Raw genomic sequence first — 18,763 nt, 5'->3', positions numbered from 1 at the left:
TCCATTTGAAAATTAGTGGTCAGACATTGGACCAGCAGAGAAGCCAAGGATCCAGGTATGTGTTGAGGGGGACAGGCAAATAAAGGAATTAGGTGGCCCATCTGAGAAGGAGCAAACGAAAATACAAAGAAGCAGTATAAACAGAAAGAAGCAGAAAGTGGGAGATGGGTACAGAGCATACTGATTAAGATACAGAAAGCTGGGTTTAGGCAACCTACACCGAAAAAAATTACATTTATCTCTGATGTAGGAGAGAGCAAAAACAACCTCAAGGCTGAGGGGGGGGTGTGGCTAGGGAAAACAAGGTTTCTGTGAAGTATGGGTAAAACTCTCAAGGACTAGGCTTGGGGAGGCTTTGCGTGGGAAGGAGGAAAGTCCAGAAGCCAGCTAGAGGGGCCAATGGACAACACCGGACTCCCTTCTTGCTTGACTTTCTAGCATCTAAGCCGGGACATGCTGGGCAGCCCTTAGGAACTATCATGAGAATGCCGGGAGAAGGTTTGTAAAGTGCTCTGTCTGGAGGCCTGAGAATGAACCGTGGAACTACTGACTTTTTAAGTAAGTAGACCTAACGTTAGTGACCCCTACTTTTCAAGCCTTAACTGTAGCCACGCCCACCATCAAGTAGGATCCCCGTAGTCGTAGTCTGTGTCAGTCCGAGTGCTGTAAAGGGGCAGAGACGCAGTGACGGTGAGGGAGATAGACAAGAACAGGAAAAGACGGTAGAGGGAAGGACAGAGGATTTGTGTGTGTGTGTGTGTGTGTGTGTGTGTGTGTGTGTGTGTGTGTGTGTGTGTGTGTGTGTGTGTGTGTGTGTGTATGTGTGTGTGTGTGTGTACACTTACGTGCGCGCGCGCGCCTGTGGATGGGTAGGTGGGGGCTTCTGGTGAGGAAAACTATGTAAGAGATAATTCAAGCTCCTACAGGAAGATTCAGTGACATGATCCCAGAACTTACCCAAAGGTCATGGAGGGATTTGGGGGTATAGCCATGCAGACCCCGCTTCGGGGGTCACCAGGCAGTAACCTTTACTGCATAGGCGTTGTCACTAAGCCAGAGCCATTTGACTGGCAAGGGTGGCGGAAGAGCAAGCTTAAGACACCCCATAACTACGACTCTTAGACAGGTTGGAGGGGGGCTGAGGCTGCAGACAAGGGGAGGAGGGGCACTTGAGGGTTGGGTCTTTGCCTCCCCCTTTCTCCGCTGTCACTCACTACCCCAACTGTCGCCCGGGGGGCGGGCCCCGGAGAGGTGGGGATGGGGGAGGGTAATCTTGGCAGGCGTCTGCTGCATGGCGTAGGTAGGGACTGCTGAGGGGGGACGCGGGGGGGGGGGAGCGCTGAACACGAGTGGGAAGCGAAGAGAGACACGGAGAGGGGGAGGGGACCGGGAACCATTTGAATGAGAGGAGGGGATCACGGGTACAGTGGGCTCTGGAGGTAGGGCGGGCACGGGTGTGACGGGGCCAGGCTCTTGAGCCAGGTAAGGAAAGCAGGTGCGTAGATCTGGGTTTTGTCCTCATATTTTGTGTCTTTAGTGTACTAGGCCCTTCGGTAGAAAGGGGGCGCCGCCTTCCCTGGGGGCGGGCTTCAAAGCTCCAGAGGCTATCTTTCCCTCAACTAACGGGGCCCCGGGCGGGGGCTCAAGCTCCATCCCCAGTGACGGCAATCCACTCCGCAATTTCCAGGCGGCCACTGGGCTGGGAGTCTCGCGCCGGGGGCCGGCACTGTCTCGCGAGCCCCCTCCTCCAGCCAGCCAATGGGATTGGTTGCTGGCACCGCCCGCCTGCCTGGTGCAGAGCGCTCAGCGCTGCAAGCGGCGCTGCCATTTAAAGGGGCCGCGACCCCTGTCCCGGCTGCTAGGGAGGGAGGTGGAGAAGGAGCGCGGGGCCGTCGCTGTCTGCAGTTCTAGGCTTGTGGCCGTTACTCTAACCCTGCCTCAGGTAGGGGTCGGGCCTGATCAAGCCGAACCGAACCTGCAGGCGGGATCTCGCAGTAGCTGGGAGGGGGGTCTGAGGAGAAATCGTAGCTCCAAAATGTCTTCCTGTAAATGCCTGAGGTGGGGGGTGGGCAACAGGAGAAGGGAACGACTAGGGGAGCAGTAGGGAAGGGGGACAGGGCTGAGGAAGTGGTCCACCCTGAAAGGCAACGGAGCGGGGGGACTGGTTAGGAAGGGCAGTTTGTGGGGGCGGGGAAGGGCTGAGGGAGGACAGGGCTCCGAGGGGAGGGGCGGTGGGGCTGGACAGGATGGGTAGAGACTAGAGACCCGAGGCTTTCGGAGAGTGAGGAGGGACCAGAGGCTGAAGTCGCCAGAGCGGGAAAGGCTTCTAGCTGCGGCAGCAGAGGAGACTCTGAGGGGGCGTTCAGTCTGAGGTGGGGGTGTGTGTGAAAGGTAGGAAGGAACGAGCTACGAGTCTTGGTGGGGGGTGTCGCAGGTTAGAGACCAACTGCCTGGCGAGAGTGTGGGCACCGGGCCAGGGCGGGGAACGCCACTCCCCACAGAGGGCGCTGTATGGGGTGGGGGAGTGGACGTTGGGGCTGAAGCCTGTGAAAATGCCTATCGGTTGGTGGGGGGGGGCGGCTGCTAATGAGAAATCGAAGAGGATGACGGGGTGTGTCCCATAGCCTACATAAGAAATTCAGGCTAAGACCACCTCTACTGCCCCCTCTTCCGATCTGCAGCCCATACCCAGCCATGGACCCCAATGATTTCCCCAGTCCATTTGACCCATTGACCCTGCCAGAGAAGCCCCTGGCTGGAGACCTTCCAGTAGACATGGAATTTGGAGAGGATCTGCTGGAATCGCAGACTGCCCCAACTCGAGGATGGGCCCCCCCAGGCCCGTCGCCATCCTCTGGAGCTCTGGACCTGCTTGATACCCCTTCTGGCCTGGAGAAAGACCCTGGAGTAGTCCTAGATGGAGCCACTGAGCTCCTGGGGCTGGGGGGGCTACTCTATAAAGCCCCCTCTCCCCCAGAGGTGGACCATGGTCCTGAGGGGACCCTTGCATGGGATTCTGGGGAGCAGACCCTAGAGCCTGGACCAGGGTGCCAGACCCCTGAGGTGATACCACCTGATCCAGGGGCTGGGGCCAGCCCTCCTTCACCTGAGGGGCTACTAGAACCTTTGGCTCCGGATTCTCCAATAATCCTGGAGTCTCCTCGTATTGAAGAGGAGGAGATACCCCCTATAGCTACAAGGAGAAGGGGCTCCCCTGGGCAGGAGGAGGAGCATACCCAAGGGCAGCCACAGAGCCCCAATGCACCCCCTAGCCCTTCCGTGGGAGAGACTCTGGGGGATGGAATCAACAGTTCTCAGACCAAACCTGGGCTCTCTAACCCTGCTGCACATACTTCTTTGCCAGGTAGGTTGTCCAGTCATTGGGAGGGGGCTGGGGGAAAGAAAGGGTGGTGGAAGGGAGGGATGGCTGTGTGCTTTGAGAAGTGGAGGAGGAGGAGGAGGGCCAGGAGGGTGGAAAGATTAGAGTAAAGATACATGTGGCTGTGGCGAAGGTTTTGGAAAGAAGGAGTGGGGTGTGGTGAAGATCATGGAAAACGGGTGGGAGGAGTGGAGGGCCTGTGCAGAATGAATGGGGTAGCATGAGGGGATGGATTTGATGGCAGAGGGTAGATCCCAGTGGGCTTTTAGTACCAGGGTCCTTCCTTCAGGATTTGAAGGAAAGAAAAAAAAAAAAAGCAGGCTTCTAGACTCTACGATTTTTCCAGCTTTCGGTTCTAAATGGGAGTGGAGTTTCTGGGATTGAGGGATGGTGACTCCTTTCTGAAATCTCTAACAGCATACTGATTTCAGGGGGAATGGTAGACAGGCAGGGTCTAGGATTGCATCTCAGATAGGGGAGGGACAATCTAGACCTGAGACTCTAGTTTCTCCCTTAATGTACCTAGTGGTATCCTTCCTCTAGGCTGTGACAAGGGTCTTCAGACATAAAAACTTATGTAATCTACCTTACATATCACCAAAGTCCAGAGGAACCTACCCATACATTGATAGGGGTTTTTTTTTTGCCCCCTTCTTGCACCCTTTAAGTGGTTATATTTGTTTTTGTTGGTGAAATAGAAATTCTTCATGAACAGTGGGCCAAAAATGATTGGAAAGGGAAGATAATGTATTTAGTTAATAAAGAATAGCTGCACCCATACCCTCCTCAAGTCCACTCTAGTACCAAGTCTGAGGGAGCCCTGAAAGGGCTAGAAGCCACAGGCACTCAAGTTTTCCCTTTTGGTTTCTGAGTAAATTCTTCCCCAAGAATGGAGGTGGGGGTAGGGCCTGGGGCAGGCTCAAGATTTAGGCTGCCTTCTTCTTGCTTCCTTTGCAGGAGATGGTCTGGCTGGGAAGGAGAGTGAGAAGCCGCCTGAGAGGGTGAGGGGGAGAGGACTGGAAAGAGTTTAGTTACCCCTATAGCTCTGAGAAGGACTGGCCCTTCATTTTCCTTCCCAGATGTGCTGGTGGTGGTGGTGGTGGTGGTGGTGGTGCTGGTGCTGTCAGGAGAGTCAGAGAAGGGAGGAGCTTATGTGTCTACTGACTTAAGAATGAAGTCCAGCTCCCATTCCCCCCCCCCCCACCCCCGCTTCCAGGGATAAGCCAAGGGTCTCAACTCTTCATCCCCCCTTCCATCTCCTATTCCTCCCCAAACCTTGTACCCCAGGTAGCCTGCCACTAGTGTCAGCTTTCCTCCCTGCCCCTCTTTCCAAGGTACAGAAGAGAAGCGAGCGCGTTAGAAGAGCAGAGCCTCCAAAGCCTGAGGTGGTGGACTCCACTGAGAGCAGTAAGTAGGATGTGAGGCAGTGAGACCTGGGAATTCGGGGCATGGAGAAGAGCAGAAGATGGGATTGTGACAGGCCATGGATCTTCTGGCTCCTGTAGTTCCGCTCTGCAGAAAGAGAAGTGCCTGTCTCTGCTGTGGGTTGGCATGGGAACCAAGAGGTAGTGGGGGGAAATTGAAAACAAGAACAGTAAGAATAGAAGGTTTCAGGTTTCAACTATACTGTCCCTGTTCCCCCCCCCCCCCCCCCCATCTTCTCTCTTGGAACCCACCCCCCTTCTCAATATTGTAGGATAACCATGGGTAGCTTAAGATAGGGGGAGAGGTAGGGGGAGAGGAAATGTAACAGCCAGAACAAGAGGAGGACCAGAGATCCCAGATCAGTATTGAACTTAATCTGGTTATCAAATGGCTGGGGATCCATTCTGGTGGTCTTTTCTCACTGCACCGCCTACTCCCACAGTTCCAGTGTCAGATGAGGATTCTGATGCCATGGTAGATGATCCCAATGATGAGGACTTTGTGCCGTTCCGGCCCCGGCGCTCTCCTCGCATGTCCCTGCGCTCGAGTATGGCACAAAGGGCTGGGCGCTCTTCAATGGGCACCAAGATGTCTTGTGCACATTGCCGGACACCACTGCAGAAGGGGCAGACGGCCTATCAGCGCAAGGGGCTGCCTCAGCTCTTCTGTTCTTCATCTTGTCTCACTACTTTCTCCAAGAAGCCCTTGGGCAGAAAGACCTGTACCTTCTGCAAGAAGTGCGTTGAGATCCTAGGGTGGGCGGGGGCAGGGGCCAGGGGAGGGAGTTATGGGTAAGACAGGGTATGTTGGCAAAAGCAAGCAGGATGGAGAGGATAGGGTTAATTTTAGAGAAGTGGTTAGAGCGGCTGACTCTGTGGTCATCTGTCAGAATCATAGGGAGTACAGGAGTTACTGCTGGAATGAGAGGGTGGTCCTGGGGGGTACTCAAACCTGTTCCCACCTCCAGGGAGATCTGGAACACCAAGGACTCAGTTGTGGTACAGACTGGTTCTGGAGGCTCCTTCCATGAGTTCTGCACATCTGTCTGTCTCTCCCTGTATGAGGCCCAGCAGCAGCGTCCAATTCCCCAGTCTGGGGACCCTGCCGATGCCACCCGCTGCAGCATATGCCAGAAGACCGGAGAGGTGAGGCCACTCACCACAGGCCAACTTAACAGAGCCTGTGGCTGCCTCTGACCTGCCCCTCTTGTTTCTGGAGCTGCAGGGGCCGGGCCCTTGCGGGGGGCGGGGGAGGGATTTGGGTGGAACAGGTAGCCATTATGAGGGGGCAAATTCAAGCATAGAGCTTCTCCAGGATGTATGCAGCTGACCTTCCTTACCTCCCAGGATCTCGCCATCAAGTCTACAGCCTGAAGCACAGGTTGGGGGGTCCTAGGCCCACTGTCTGCTGTGAAGGTCTAGGGTGAGGGGGGAGTTCTGTCCTTGCGTTGACTGGGGTGGGCGGAGGTGGCCTGGCCTCAGCTCAGGGTGTGTATATATGTATGCGGCAGGTCCTGCACGAGGTCAGCAATGGCAGCGTGGTGCACCGACTCTGCAGCGATTCTTGCTTCTCCAAATTCCGAGCCAACAAGGGACTGAAAACCAACTGTTGTGACCAGTGTGGGGCTTACATCTATGCCAGGCCAGGGAGCCTTGGCCCAGAGCTCCTGTTCCATGATGGTCAACAAAAGCGGTTTTGCAACACAACGTGCTTGGGGGCGTACAAGAAGGTGGGGCCGAGGGAGTAGTGCACTAGAGGGCTATGGAAGGGGGTGTGGTTCTTGGGTGATAAATAAAGGTGCCTGAAGGGTCGAGGGCTGGGAAAAATAAAACAAATAAAGGGGGTTTCATTGTATCTGTTATGTTTTTATTTTTGAAGCTGGCTGGTGGACACACAGGTCTTTGTTATATCATCATCTATACTTTTTTGTATGCCTGAAATATTTCATGTTTAAAAAAAATTTTAAAAATAAAAGCGAAGGGACAAATCCAGCCTCAGCCTCTCCTTCCCCATCCTCACAGAAAAACACACGTGTGTACCCATGTGTCTGGTGCAAGACCCTGTGTAAGAACTTTGAGATGCTATCACATGTGGATCGTAATGGCAAGACCAGCTTGTTCTGTTCCCTGTGCTGTACCACTTCTTACAAAGTGAAGCAGGCAGGGCTCACCGGTAGGTGCAAAGCCCTCTTCCTCTGAGATCCCTGCTGGCCTTTCTTCTACTTCCCATATTCCCCTCTTTTAGAGTAATTTCTGCTGCCCAACTTCCGCCCCAACCACATCTTCCCGTGGATTTTTCTATTCCATCTCTGCCCTGCCTTACACCTTCTATGTGCTCTCTCTTCCTCTTTTTCTTTCTTTCTCTCTTTCTTCCTATGCCCCAGGCCCTCCCCGACCCTGCAGCTTCTGCCGCCGCAGCCTCTCTGACCCTTGTTACTACAACAAAGTTGATCGCACAGTCTACCAGTTCTGCAGCCCCAGCTGCTGGACCAAGTTCCAGGTATTCCAGACCCTGGAGCAGGGATAAAGGGAGTGGCCACAAGGAAAGGGTAGGAGAACTGGGATAGGTAGGCCTGGGTAGAGCCAAGAACAAGCCCTCCCCCTCCCCCTCCTCTCCAGCACTGCACACATCTTGCCCCCTTATCTGTCTTCCTTCCCTCCAGCGTACTAGCCCAGAGGGGGGCATTCACCTGAGCTGTCATTACTGCCATAGCCTCTTCAGTGGCAAGCCTGAGGTCTTGGAGTGGCAGGTAAGATCCTCCCCCCCCCACATCTTGCCACATGTTTGAAGAAGTCTTCTCCAGCTGTGCCTCTCAGGTGCAGATGTCCTAGTTGTGCCCTCCCTGCCCTGTATTTCCACCTCAGGACCAGGTCTTCCAGTTCTGCTGCCGTGATTGCTGTGAGGACTTCAAGCGGCTTCGGGGTGTGGTATCCCAGTGTGAGCACTGCCGGCAGGAGAAACTCCTGCATGAGAAACTTCGATTCAGTGGCGTGGAGAAAAGCTTCTGCAGTGAAGGTAAGGAAGTGAGCTAGGGACCAAGGCCCCCTTCCCACCCTCCCCCCCCCCCAGTCTCTTCCGACCAGGGGAGAGTGGCAGAAAAAGGAATTAGGCTTCCAAAGCAGTGTATAAGGTAGGGCCTTGTCAGAATGCTCCACACCCCCCCCCCCCCCGTTTATGCCAAGGCTTTAGGTGAGGGACTATTTAGAGGAGGTGTCAGATGTAGCACTTTGAAAAGACTGGCTCTAATGCCTGAGAGTGACTGTGTGCCCAGGCTCTCTTTCCTGTTCTCCCTCCCCCTCTCTAGGCTGTGTGCTGCTGTACAAACAAGATTTCACCAAGAAGCTGGGCTTATGCTGTATCACTTGTACTTACTGCTCTCAAACCTGCCAGCGTGGAGTCACTGAGCAACTGGATGGCAGCACTTGGGACTTTTGCAGTGAGGACTGTAAGACCAAGTACCTGTTATGGTACTGCAAGGTAAGGAGAGTCAACAAGTCAGAAAGAAAACAGCGTGGGTGTGAACTTTGTCCTGACATCAGTCAGCAGCATCAGGTCTCCAGGGAGGGAAGCTAACCTTTCCAGTCTCTAAGCTGGTCCTGGCTCCAAAGAGAGGAACGTGGCTGATCGTAGAGGAGGGGCTCAGCGCATTTTCAAGGGGCAGGTATGTCTGACCATTCTGTCAATGCCCTCAGGCTGCCAGGTGCCATGCCTGTAAGCGCCAGGGGAAGCTGCTGGAGACCATCCACTGGCGTGGGCAAATCCGTCACTTCTGCAACCAACAGTGTCTGCTGCGTTTCTACAGCCAGCAGAACCAACCCAACTTGGATACCCAGAGTGGGCCAGAAAGCCTCCTGAACAGTGAGTCTGAGACAGTGTGCCATTATTAGAACTGGCCTGGGCTCTTCCAATTTTGGGTGAAGCCCCTTCTTCCTCAGTTTGCAATTACCCTGGCCAGAGGGTCTGGTATTGTGTTCCTGTTTATCTCTTGGATTCTTCTGGGTATTCTTTTTTAAATCGTCTTGGAGTGAGCGTCTCCTAGTTTTCCGTAAGCACATAGAGTTTAAGGTGCACTCAGGTAGGATGGGACTTGTTATGGTTACAGTTAGTTTTCAGAGAAAGAGAAGTCTGAGCATAAGCTCTACCTTTAGTGACACTGAAAACTGGTTCCATTTCTAGAATATTAGCCTGGCCCTTCGGTCACACTCTAGGGATACTGAACCCCTGAAGGCTGTTTAAATGGAAGACATAAAGAGTGGGGCAGGAGGTGGTGGTGTTGCTCTCTAAATGTAGTCTGTCTTTCTTTCTCTTTTTTTCAGACAGCCTTTCTTCTCTGTGTAGCCTTGGCTGTCCTGGACTCGCTTTGTAGACCAGGCTGGCCTCGAATTCACAGCGATCCACCTGCCTCTGCCTCCCAAGTGCTGGGATTAAAGGTGTGCGCCACCACGCCTGGCAGTGTTTCATTCTTGTTGGAAGCCAGAAGGAAAGAATCTTGTGTTTTGGGGGCCCAGAGACTAGACCTGGAGTCGGAAGGAAAAGAAATCTTACTACATGTTTCTCTTTAGTGTGTTCTTTCATAAAGCTCTCCTTAGAAAAATGATGAGGAAAACCATTAGTTCCTCCAGCCAGAGCATTTATTTGTTTGATTCTACAGGTCAGTCTTCTGAGTCAAAGCCCCAGACACCCTCTCAAACCAAAGTGGAAAACACCACCACAGTGAGGACCCCAGAGGACAATGGGAATTTGGGCAAGGTCAGGACAAAAACCAAGAGGGAGGATTACTTCAGAGGAGGGCACTTTAAGTGGCAGAACTAACATTCCGTTGATGCTACAGATCCCTGTGAAGACTCGGTCAGCTCCAAGTGTGCCCACCCCTCCACCCCCACCACCTCCAGCAACACCCCGGAAAAACAAAGCTGCCATGTGTAAGCCACTGATGCAGAACCGGGGAGTCTCCTGCAAGGTGGAAATGAAGTCCAAAGGAAGTCAGACAGGTAAATGTCATGATCGCTCCATGCCACGGACTGCATTCGTAAGCCCTAAGCCTCCAGCCTTCTGTCCAGGAACTTGACCAGGACATTCCCTAGGTAACTCCTCTCGATCTATTTAAGGGCAATTTTGTGACACCGAACACATGTTTAGAGCTTTTGAGGGTGACAGAGGAGCATCATAGACCAGATGTCACTCATGTAGAAGGGGTGCTAAAAAGACTTCTCTTGTCTACAGAAGAGTGGAAGCCACAGGTGATTGTGCTGCCCATTCCAGTGCCCATATTTGTGCCAGTGCCTATGCATCTATACTGCCAGAAAGTCCCGGTGCCTTTCTCAATGCCTATCCCGGTAAGTGGCCTTGTTCTTCTGGACCAGTCCTCCTTTACCCTTCTAGGATCGAGGCCCACCCTCTCTGGTCTTCTTGTAAGCTGGCACCCCTATCCACTGGTGTGATTCTTGACATGTCATTGAATTTGTACCTCCAGGTGCCTGTGCCCATGTTCTTGCCCACGACCTTGGAGAGCACAGACAAGATTGTGGAGACCATTGAGGAGCTGAAGGTGAAGATCCCTTCCAACCCCTTGGAGGCTGACATCCTGGCCATGGCAGAAATGATTGCAGAGGCTGAGGAGTTAGACAAGGCTTCTTCTGATCTTTGTGGTATGCAGTAGATAGCGGTGATGGTGGAAATAGTGCTCCCAGTCTGTCTGCCTATGACGGTGGGAGGGGTGGTCTTGGTGCTAAGTGGGGGTGCCTGGGATCAGCCCCTAAAAGCCTCTGTGGGTATTGGACAAAAGCTGCAGCGACAGAGCTGACTTCTCTGCCTCCTAGATCTTGTGAGCAACCAGAGTGCAGAGGGACTTCTGGAAGACTGTGACCTGTTTGGGACAGCTCGGGATGATGTCCTGGCCATGGCTGTTAAGATGGCTAATGTTTTAGATGAGCCTGGGCAAGACTTGGAGGCAGATTTCCCCAAGAGTAAGTAGGATTTTAGGCATGCCCACCAAATACTGTAGCTTTTGTGTTATTTGAGAAAGGAGTATTACTTGAGACCTTGAATATGACTCTAAACCATTCTTATTAGGACACTACAGGGTACTGGTTTTTGTTTGTTTGTTTGTTTGTTTGCTTGTTTGTTTTTTGAGGCAGAGTCTCATGTAGCCCAGGCCATCCTCAAAGTTACACTGTAGTTGAGGATGACCTTGAGTTTCTGATACTCCTGCCTGGATTCTAGGTGTGCACCACCACTCCTACTTTATATGCTACTGGGGATTGAACCCAGGGCTTCATCTATACTAGGTATACGTCTACTAAACTACATCCTCTAGCCTTTATTTTTTATTTTTAGTCATGTGTGGATGTGTGTGCATATGGGCATGTGTGGATATTTATGTGTGTACAGGTCCACATTGAGGTCAGAGGAAAACCTTGGGTGTCATTTTTTTCTAGCACCATTCACCTCCTTTTTGAGGTAAGGTCTCCTTCACTGTCCTGGAAGTTGCCAAGTAGGCCAGGCTTGGCTGGTCAGCAAACCCCAGAGATCTACTGTCCTTGCCTCTCCAGTGGTGGGATTACAAGTATATGCTACCATGCCTGGCTTCTCATGTGTGCTAGGGAATCAAACTCAGGTCCTCATGCTACATGACAAGCAGTTTCTTTAAAGACTTATTTCTTTATTATTATGTATACAATGCTCTGCCTGCATATAGCTATAGCTACATGCCAGAGAGGGCATCAGATTACATTATAGATGGCTGTGAGCCACCATGTGGTTGCTGGGAATTGAACTCAGGACCTTTGGAAGAGCAGTCAGTGCTCTTAACCTCTGAGCCCCCTCCCTAGCCCTGACAAGCAGTTTAACTGAGCCATCTCCCCTGTCCCCATTGCCACCATTTCTATGTGTACAGCCCTGTCATGTTAAGCATATTCATATTGCTTGAATTTGTGAATAGTTGTGCTCAGTGTGGCTGGTTGTGTGAATTACATCTAGGGCCCTGTATACGTGAGGCAGCCTCTACTGCTGAGCTACATCCCAGCCCGATTTTTTTGCTTTTTACTCTGAGAGAGGGTCTGAGTTGCCCAGGTTGGCTTTGAACTCATTCTGTAGCCTAGAAAGTCCATTGCCTACATATGTAGCTTCTGTCTGGTGTGCCTGTGACTACCTTTCATATAGCTTTAGTAGTTCCTGTTGAGTTCCATGGAACTGACCAAATGGTTCCTCTTGAGTTGAACCAGCAAGTAGCAAGGATAGGATAAGAGGATTTCAGAGTGGAGACCTAAAGAAAAATGATTTCTTCTTTCTTTCCTTTCTATTAGATCCTTTGGACATTAACCCAAGTGTAGACTTCCTCTTTGATTGTGGCCTTGTGGGGCCTGAGGATGTATCTACTGAACAAGACCTTCCTCGAGCCATGAGGAAGGTGAGGACTGTGGTTTCTATAGCTACACACCCAAAAAATGGACATCTGAAGGGATGGGGCCACCCTCATAGCCCTGCGTGAAAGCTTAATTTGACCTTCCCTGGCCTCCTTTCTCCAATACTAGAAGTACTGAGATCTAGCCAAATTTTGCTTTTCTCCCAGTCCACAAGATCATCAAAGCTATTCTGGGGCTCTCTGCCATGGAAGCTTTCTGTGTTCTTATGTCCCCAGTGGTAAGCACTGTCCTTGCCTTCGCCACCATCCTCTTTTTGTCTTCCTTTCCAGGGTCAAAAGAGGCTGGTGCTTTCTGAAAGCTGTTCCCGGGACTCTTTAAGCAGCCAGCCTAGTTGTACTGGTCTCAACTATTCATATGGTGTCAATGCTTGGAAGTGCTGGGTGCAGTCAAAATATGCCAATGGAGAAACCAGCAAAGGTGATGAGCTACGCTTTGGACGTAAGTACTGGGGAGGAAGAAGGCACAGACAGGGAAAGGGCCTAAACCTACGATCAGCTGAAGATGTCTAAGCGGCAAGGGTATGATCACTTATGGCTTCTCCATCCAGTAAAGACAGTGTGAACAGTTGTAAACTAAATCAGACCCTGTCTCAGTTCAAGGCTGAGGGCTCCTTTTGTAATTAATGGATTTTTTTCAGGACCTAGTTATAACTAAAGGGTTGTTGGTAGAGCTAAGTGAAATTCTCCTCATGGAGTTTTCTCAATCCTCTCCACTTCTACTACATATCACTACAGCGAAACCCATGCGTATCAAAGAGGATATTCTTGCCTGTTCAGCTGCTGAGCTCAACTATGGTCTGGCCCAGTTTGTGAGAGAAATTACTCGACCCAATGGTGAACGATATGAGCCTGACAGTATCTACTATCTGTGTCTTGGCATCCAGCAGGTACCTCTTGGACACCACCTGGTTTTCTATTACTTTCAACACAGTATACTGAATTCTACTGGAACTGTTTCTAGCCCACTCCTTTTTTTTTTTTTTTTTTTTTTTGGTTTTTGGTTTTTGGTTTTTCGAGACAGGGTTTCTCTTGTGTAGCCTTGGCTGTCCTGGACTTGCTTTGTAGACCAGGCTGGACTCGAACTCACAGTGATCCATCTGCCTCTGCCTTCCAAGTGCTGGGATTAAAGACATGTGCCACCACACCCGGCAAGCCCACTCCTCCTTGTCACATGCCTCTGGCCTTGACTAGGCAGCTTGTCTAAATTTCCTATGACAAATAGATGTCAATGATCTCCTAAGGAAGATGCTTCACTCCAGGACTATTGTTCAAGTGTTCATTGCTGTCTGGATCCTCTGGGTCACCCTTGAATTGGGTCTTGAGGAAGGGTGTTGGGGCTGAGTTCCTTGAGTTTAGTTCTCCCTAGGATAGATTAGCAATTCTGACCTGATATGGGTATCTGGGCTTGTGAGAGACATCTCCAAGCCTCCACCCCTTTCAGCCAAGCCTCGGTACATCAGCGGTGTAGAAACACACCTGAGGGAAAGCACACTGGGTTAGCTCCTCAAGCAGTTGTTTCCCATCCTCTTTTAATTATAAAGGACCATGACTGCAGATTTCATCATCTTTTTGTCCTCTAGGTCCTAGAGTCTAGCACCTACAGTCTGACTTTATGTATGTCTGTTTTTCTTTTTCTAGTATTTGCTGGAAAATAACCGAATGGTGAACATTTTCACAGACCTTTACTACTTGACTTTCGTGCAAGAACTCAACAAGTCTCTGAGTACCTGGCAGCCTACACTCCTCCCCAACAGTAAGGGACAGGAACTTAGCAACCCTTTCTCCCTCTTTTCCCTTCTTTGAACACACCGCTATAAGAGTCCTGTACTGTCTGGCCTGTTACTCTTCACTAAGTGGTCAAGGGTAGGAGTATGTACCTGAATGCCAAAGGGTTTCAAGCTAATGGAGCCAGAATCCTTGCCCTTGAACCCACATGTAGTGATGCATGCCTGTAATCCCAGCACCAGGGAGGCTGAGGCAGAATTGTGAGTTCTGGGCTAGCCTGGGCTATATACTGAGACACAGTCATTTTAAAAAGGAACATGAACACTTGGGCAGGCATGGTGACTCACACTTTTAATCCCAGCAATCACAAGGCAGAGACAGGTGGATCTCTGAGTTTGAGGCCAGCCTTGTCTACAAAGCAAGATCCAGGACAGGGCTACACAAAGAACCCCTGTTTTTTAAAAAAGAGCATGAGTTGGACATGGTAGTATATGCATTTAATCCTAGCATTTGGGAGGCAGAGGCAGGTGGATCTCTGTCATTTCAAGGCTAGCCTGGTCTATGGAATGGGTTCTAGGCCAGGCAGGGCAAAAAAGGATCACTAGGAGAGAGACAAGACTTTAGTCTTAAACTGGGCGTGGTGGCGCACGCCTTTAATCCCAGCACTCGGGAGGCAGAGGCAGGCGGATCTCTGTGAGTTCAAGGCCAGCTTGGTCCACAAAGTGAGTCCAGGATAGCCAAGGCTACACAGAGAAACCCTGTCTTGAAAAGCCAAAAAAAAAAAAAAAAAAAAAAAAACCCAAAAACAAAAAACAAAAAGACCTCATTCTTATCTAGGAGCAATGATATGTGCCTATAATTCAGGCTACTTGGGAGACTAAGACAAGATCTAAAGTTTAAGGCTAGCCTGAACTACATAGAGAGAACTCTTTCCTTCCTTCCTTCCTTCCTTCCTTTCTTTTGTTTTTGTTTTCAAGACAGGGTTTCTCTATGTAGTTCTGGCTGTCCTGGACTCCCTTTGTAGACCAGGCTGGCCTTGAATTCACAAAGATCTGCCTGCCTTCCCAAGTGCTGGGATTATAGGCATGCACCACCATGCCTGGTGGGGAAACCTTTTCTTAAAAGGAAAACAAGAAAAAAAAAAAAGACTCAGATCTTTAGACTTATCTCTAGGACCAGCAGAAGACAGTCCAAGTTTGGGTGGTAAGTAAAAGAAAGCAAGATGTGGGAACCCTCAGCTTTCTGTCTACCTGCATATAACGTAGATGTGGTCAGAAATGTGTTGTATGCAGGTGAACAGAATATAAAAAATGTCCTCTTACAGGACAGGCAAGGTTCCATAGAGAAACTCTGTCTCAATACCTCTACCCCACCAATGCCCAGCCCCACTGTGTAGATCAGGTGTCAGGGTTTATATGCAGTAAGAAACCTACAGTTCAATGGATGTATGTTAGGAGTTCAGGTGGGTTTGGACAGCCGATCCCCTTTGTTTTTCTCTTTGTCCATCACAGATACTGTATTCTCCCGTGTGGAGGAAGAGCACCTCTGGGAGTGCAAGCAGCTGGGGGTCTATTCTCCCTTTGTCCTTCTCAACACCCTCATGTTCTTCAACACTAAGTTTTTTGGACTGCAGACAGCTGAGGAGCACATGCAGCTCTCTTTCACTAATGTGGTACGGCAGTCTCGCAAGTGTACCACTCCTCGGGGCACCACAAAGGTGGTGAGCATCCGCTACTATGCCCCAGTCCGACAGAGGAAAGGGCGAGGTATGAGGCCATCCCCATCCTTTGCTTTTGCCCTTTATGTTCTTTTTCCTGGCATTCCCACAAAACCTGCCAGGTTGATCCTCTGCTTTGCCACTAGCTTCCCTCTGTGTTTGCAGAAAAGACGAAAACAGGTTTTCTGATAGACCCGTGGCTGGCTGTTTCCTAATAGGAAGGCAGTTAACTGCCTGTTTCGCGCTTTCATCATTTCTAGGCAGTTTATTTGCTTGCCTTATTTTGAGAGAACAAGGGTGGGCAGGTGACACGCTGTTAGTTGTATCTGACTATCAGGGAGACTTGAGAGTGAGTAACAAACCTTCTATGATTCAAAACCTACCTACAGAGGACTGGAGAAATGGCTTAGTCAGTGGCCTGTCTGTAAGCTGGAGCAGGCAGCTTCCCATAGCTCCTTGTCCAGCTAGCCCAGCTAGTTGGTGAGCTCCAGGCTCTGTCTCAACATAACGTGGAGAGGATAGAGGAAGACACCCAACGGGTTACACGTATGCACCTGCGCTCACATGTTCAACATGAACTCACATATATACCCAAAAAATAACAATACAATGAAAACTGTACAGAGGGAGAAAAGACACTACATAGCGTTCCCATTCTCTTTGGCCCTGGAATTCGGTCCTGTCTCTGTGATACCAGGCCCCTTCTGTGTGCCTCTACCTAAATGGATGTACAAAGGTTGTGGCCATCTTTTTTTTTTTCTGACCCTAGAAGGCAAACCCAATATTCCAACTATCTGTTTTTACCAATTTCTACCTAGTGAGATCACCTCTTTAAGATAACAACTCAGGAGCCGGGTGTGGTGGCGCATGCCTTTAATCCCAGCACTCGGGAGGCAGAGGCAGGTGGATCCCTGTGAGTTTGGGGCCAGCCTGGTCTACAAAGGGAGTCCAGGACAGCCAGGGCTACACAGAGAGACCATGTCTCAGAAAAAAAAAAAAAAGATACCAACTCAAGAACGATTTTAAACACTTTGGCAGGAAAAACTGGAGAGGGCTGTAGAATAGTACACGCAGAGGATTTTAGTGTGAAAAGACTAACAAACTCTTCTGCTTTCCTTTCCTCCCTCCCCCCTGCTTTTGTTTTGTTTTGTTTTTTGTTTGTTTGTTTTTCCTTTTGTGGTAATGGAGACAGAACCCAGTGCCTTGTGGATGCTAGGCAAGCACTCTTCCACGCAGCTCTGCTCCTAGGCCTCCTTTATTCTCGCTTTATTTCTTTATGAAGCTGTATTTTGTGACCCTGTGGCCTTATCTCCGTGTCCTTGATTGTGCTCTGGGCAGTGGCTCATTGGGCCTGTGTTCTAACAAGTCTGGGTCATTTCTCTCCACTATAGACCCAGGTCCTGGGAAACGAAAGAGAGAAGATGACACTATCCTAGAGCAGCGTGAGAATCGCATGAATCCCCTCCGCTGCCCTGTCAAGTTCTATGAGTTCTATCTCTCAAAATGGTGAGTTGGTGAGTGTATAGGCATGACTTAACATGTGGACCTCCGAGGCCTGCTTTGCCTTGGGACTACTAATGTCCGTCTTCCCATTCCCATCCCACTCATATAGTCCTGAAAGCCTCCGGACTCGAAACGATGTGTTCTACCTGCAACCTGAACGCTCCTGCATTGCTGAGTCACCTCTCTGGTATTCTGTGATTCCCATGGACCGAAGCATGTTGGAGAGCATGCTCAATCGCATTCTGGCTGTGCGTGAGATTTATGAGGAACTTAGTCGTCCTGGGGAAGAAGACCTAGACTGAACCCATGTGGTACCTTGTATCCATCTTTCACATCAGTGTCTGTCCTGTGGGGTAACTGGCCCAGGAACCAATGCTACCCATTCTGAAGGGCCCTGACTGCCTCTTTCTATTCTTTCATTCCCTGCCTTTCCCAGGAACCCTTGCCTTTAACCTTCTTCCATACCACCTGATAATCAGGGGTCCCCAATCTGTACTCAGGGGCTAGCCCCCCAGTGATGGGCGTGAACCAGGTAGCCCATTTTCTTTATGTTTCACAGTAAACCCTTTCTGCTGGGGCCTGACTTGATGGAGTGATGATAGCTCTGGTGATCCTGTTGGCTTTGGGTTTCCTGACCTGTATCTGAAGCCCTGTGCTCCTAGGTCTGACCTAGGGAAGAACCCAGCTGCCTTCTCTGCCCTGCGTCCTCTCTCTTTCCTTTTTCCCAGTACCATGTGAAAGAATCTTGTCTGAGAGGTGTGAAAGAAGTGAGGGGACCACTTAAAGCACAGAGCTCAGATGCTCTTATCCCTCCTAAAATAAGTGATGGTTGGCACCCTTCACCACCATGTCCCTTACCCTACCCTTCGAGCACCACTCCTTGGTGCTACAGTTTCTCAAAGGTTCCAAATGCTTTCTTTTCCTCAAAGGCAGAGAATGATTCAGTATGGGGAGCAGACTCCTCTTGTGCAGATTCCTGTCCCCTTGGTTTATGTGTTTGTCTCTCTCTGCCATTTTAGGGTGGCATGAGCCATGGTGTCAACATGCTTATCCCCTCCGTAACTGCCTCCCTTTAGTTCCATGACAGAGCTCCCAAAGCAAAAATGTCCCACTTGGATTGGGGCTGGGTTCCCCCCAGTGTTGTTCTCCTGTATCATCAGAGCCAGGCCCACCCTACGGGGGCCTAGGCCATCCAGGATGAGGTTTGTGGTCAAAAGATAGCTATGGACAAAGGTCCGGCTCCCACTACCTACATCTTCTCTTTCCCTCCATCTTACCTTTGTGGGCCCAGAAAATTTAGTGTCTGGCAGAGGGAGCACCCAGTTCTTTCCCTGTTGGCTTTGCTGTTCCCCAGCCTTCTTTTTGTGTTTTTATAACTGTCACCAGTTTAGCCACTGTTAAAATGTATATATTGTACTGAGGTGCCTGGCCTATTCATTCAGTGAGCCATGCCCACCATTGTGTTGTAGTGAGAAACTGTTGTCACAACTAACCTGTCTCTGAAATTGTTTGTTTCAAATAAAGAATTAAAATTGTCCTTTGCTTTCTCTGGGGGAGGGAGAGCTGGCTTTGGAGGAGTGGAAGATAAGAG

The 18,763-nt window shown here is 50.5% G+C and overlaps 1 protein-coding gene across 13 annotated transcripts; it reads left to right on the top strand.

Annotated features, from left to right (window-relative positions):
• Nucleotides 1–536: 536 nt before the first annotated feature.
• Zmym3 (zinc finger MYM-type containing 3) lies at nt 537–17,810 on the top strand. Of its 13 annotated transcripts, none has more exons than XM_051141111.1 (25): nt 537–558; nt 2,682–3,364; nt 4,337–4,380; nt 4,714–4,786; nt 5,247–5,541; nt 5,772–5,949; nt 6,315–6,533; nt 6,826–6,976; nt 7,188–7,303; nt 7,467–7,553; nt 7,669–7,819; nt 8,109–8,281; nt 8,497–8,662; nt 9,456–9,553; nt 9,636–9,795; nt 10,028–10,140; nt 10,278–10,452; nt 10,624–10,770; nt 12,109–12,212; nt 12,498–12,666; nt 12,963–13,114; nt 13,866–13,980; nt 15,464–15,718; nt 17,061–17,175; nt 17,282–17,810. In XM_051141111.1, the coding sequence occupies exons 2-25, from the start codon at nt 2,695–2,697 to the stop codon at nt 17,472–17,474; spliced, it is 4,119 nt and encodes a 1,372-aa protein (XP_050997068.1). In that variant the 5' UTR covers nt 537–558; nt 2,682–2,694; the 3' UTR covers nt 17,475–17,810. The 13 variants fall into 13 exon arrangements, with proteins under 13 accessions (XP_050997068.1, XP_050997069.1, XP_050997063.1 ...); XM_051141112.1 differs by lacking the exon at nt 537–558 and adding an exon at nt 670–690; XM_051141106.1 differs by lacking the exon at nt 537–558 and adding an exon at nt 910–1,126.
• Nucleotides 17,811–18,763: the final 953 nt, after the last annotated feature.

Source organism: Acomys russatus, chromosome X, assembly GCF_903995435.1.
Source record: "Acomys russatus chromosome X, mAcoRus1.1, whole genome shotgun sequence".
Classification (NCBI taxonomy): Eukaryota; Metazoa; Chordata; class Mammalia; order Rodentia; family Muridae; genus Acomys; species Acomys russatus.
Note: the sequence above shows the minus strand (reverse complement) of the source record. Positions and strands in the feature narration are given on the sequence as shown.

Bases quoted from the DNA above. Each gene is read 5' to 3' on its own strand.
- Zmym3 (XM_051141111.1), top strand. From the start codon at position 2,695: ATGGACCCCAATGATTTCCCCAGTCCATTTGACCCATTGACCCTGCCA. The intron at 5,950-6,314 runs GTGAGGCCACTC...TGTATGCGGCAG, and splicing joins TATGCCAGAAGACCGGAGAG to GTCCTGCACGAGGTCAGCAA. The intron at 10,771-12,108 runs GTAAGTAGGATT...CCTTTCTATTAG, and splicing joins GGAGGCAGATTTCCCCAAGA to ATCCTTTGGACATTAACCCA.